Here is a 2,871-nt window from a genome sequence, read left to right as displayed (position 1 = left end):
TTACTTTAATTTTAGCAACATTTTCTAAAATAATAAAACCACTATAATTAATATGCTTTTTTTCTTTTCTTTTGTTTCCCTTTACATCAGACGGTAAGGTTACTACATGTAAGGAGACCGTTGAGTCGATTGATGAGCAGAACCTTTCAGCAACATACAAACTGTTTGACGGAGATGTCGGTCAACATTATAAGGTGTTGAAGCTGAGCTTTCAAGTGAGTGATAAAGAGAATGGAGGTGCCACTGTTAAATGGACTACTGAATATGAGAAGATCAATAATGATGTTGAAGCTCCATATGGCTACATAGAATACCTTGACAAGTGCACCGTAGAAATGGATTCTCATCTTGTTAAGGCATGAGCCAGAACCATTAAAATGATAATTAAGGTGTATGTTTGTGGCTTGAAGTTAAAATGCTTATCTAAATTAATAATGAGTGTGACCTAATTAATATAATAAGGGTGTGTTTGCGTCATATGCTACGTTCACCCGTTGTTTCAAGGGATTGAACATGTGTAGGTATGTCATCATTAATGATTTCCTGTTGATGGCATTAATTATGTATGTCTTCTGTATGTCTTGGAAAGTGTATGTGTAATGCAAATAATTGAATGTGTATTTATATATATCACATGAATTTTCCGACTTATATCAATGGTCAAGGAAAACGGTATATTCTCTTGAAAGTCAAAATTTATATATATTTATCTTTATATAAAATTAATAATTAATATTTGTTAGATAATAATTTAGTTAAATTTATTAAATTATTTAATAATTTTTAAATATTATTTTTATATAATTTTATCTTTAATATTTTTATAAATTTTATTTTTTTTGTCATTTTTTTATGATCAATTTGTGATCAATATTTTTTTTTCAAATTTATTCTCATCCCCATCTTCTTCTTCTCATGCCTCATCATCAATCAACAACATTAACATGGGCCACAACTCTCCACCCCTAATGCACCACCGGAAGAAGCTTCGGATCATATTTGATACACTAAGAAGCTTGTACTTCTCCACTTCCTCACAATGTGGGATGATGATGATGCATGAATGAATAAAGTACTACTATGCCTTATTTTTCTGCCTCTTTAACTAATTAGTTAATATTATTTGGGATCACTCACCAAATTCCTTTTCTTTCACGCAATTTGCCATACATTTGTTCCTTTAACCAGGTAGGACTGTGGGAGTGGTGAGATTTGGTAGTTGGAATAGTGTGGTAAGTGTGTTGTGGGGAGTTGACGGGTGGGTGGCAATAGTAAGGGTGGTGTGGTGGGTGCATGTTAGGGGAGAAAAGCGGAGAGAGGAGAATGATGAAGCAGCAGAAGATGATTGGGATGATGATGATGGGTTAGATAAAAGGGATAAATTTGGGAAAAAAAGAAAAAAGGTTGACTACAAGTTTATTGTTAAAAAATTAAGAGAAAAAGATAAAAAATTAAAAATTATTAAAAAAAAATGTTGAGTATTGTTGAATTTACAACGGATTTAACATTGCAAGTTAGCAGTAGGTTTACTAGTAAATTAGGCTTTTCGACAGTAAATTTGCCCGTAATAATTGAAGGAAAAAAGAAAAATTGACACGTTAATTACCGTTGAATTTAGAGTTAGATTTTTCGGACAGCAAATTTAATTAGTGCAACACTGCGTTTTATTCACTCGTTGATTTATTATTGGCGAATTTATCCGCCGATAAATCTGACATTAATCTTACCCTAAATTTGAACTAAGAATCCTCTCTCCCCTGATTTCGAATTACAGCCTCTTTCTCCTAACCCTCTCATCTCTCACTCTCGACTACAAGAAAAATGATGAGTACCGTCGAAAAAACGAATAAAATCTAACGGTACAATGGTTAACGTCGACTTTTTCGTCGGAATTTATCCGACGAAATAAACCTCGCCGGTAACATGTTACCGGAAAATTTTTGCGTCCAACGGAAGTAGCGATGGAATATTGGCAGTAAGAAAACGGAATCTGTTGAACATTACTGACAGTAATGTTAGCGCCATATCATACGTCTCCGCGCTATCTTACCGACGGATTAATCCAACGGATATGCCAACAGAATTTTTTTTAATTTTTTTAAATTGTTACTATTAGTATATTCCGACACCGACGGTAATTACAATAGTAGGCTTTTTCATTTTATTAATAATCTTTTTCTGTCCATCTATAATAATGTATTCTGATAATTAATAATTGAAATTGTGCTTTAAATTTGATGTGAAATATAAAACATATAAATTAAAACACAGAATGATGGTAATTGAAATATCTAAAACAATGGTAATTATATTATATTATTCTCAAAGTTTAGTAAAGAAATACATATCATAGAATAAACATTTACATTAACCCTATTCAGATTCTTCATCTTCTTCCTCTGGTTCACCATCCTCTTCTTTCGAGGTAATTCCTGATCATCAAACTCATCTTCCTCTTCTTCGTTAAGGACGTCTCAGGCAGCTCCCTCTGCAGCGGCCTATCGTCGGCTATCTCTCCTTCAGGTGAGCTTTGTGACGCAAATTCGCCCTCTCTTCTCTCACTCTCTCTCTAACCATCTCGTCTCTCCCTTAGCAATGTCTCTGGCTGCCTTTTACCCCGGCAGCCCCCTCTCGACGTCCGTCTCTCCTTCAGGTGAGCTTCGACGCAACTCCAGCAGCCACTGTAACTCCTTCCCCTCCGACTGCCGTTGCAACTCCTTCCCCGAGTTTCGTTTCTATTATGTTTTTGCAATTTAGGTTCTTAACCAAATCTCGTTATCAATTTTGTTTTGGTTAGCTTTAGTTTCATTAATTTGATTTTTAGTTAGTTAGCTTAGTTAGAGTTATTTTTTGTTTTAGTGGATTTAGGTA

General features: G+C 34.2%; 1 protein-coding gene across 1 annotated transcript in view; it reads left to right on the top strand.

Moving 5' to 3' along the window:
• The window catches only part of LOC107613392 (MLP-like protein 34), a 1,579-nt gene extending 928 nt beyond the window's left edge, over positions 1-651 (top strand). The window contains exon 2 of the mRNA XM_016315354.2: positions 91-651. Within this exon, the coding sequence (XP_016170840.1) occupies positions 91-362 (272 nt within the window). The 3' untranslated portion in view covers positions 363-651. The remainder of the gene's footprint in view (positions 1-90) is intronic.

The sequence above is a fragment of the Arachis ipaensis genome, chromosome B08 (genome assembly GCF_000816755.2).
Source record: "Arachis ipaensis cultivar K30076 chromosome B08, Araip1.1, whole genome shotgun sequence".
NCBI classification, from domain to species: Eukaryota; Viridiplantae; Streptophyta; class Magnoliopsida; order Fabales; family Fabaceae; genus Arachis; species Arachis ipaensis.
This window is presented reverse-complemented; position numbering and strand designations above follow the sequence as displayed.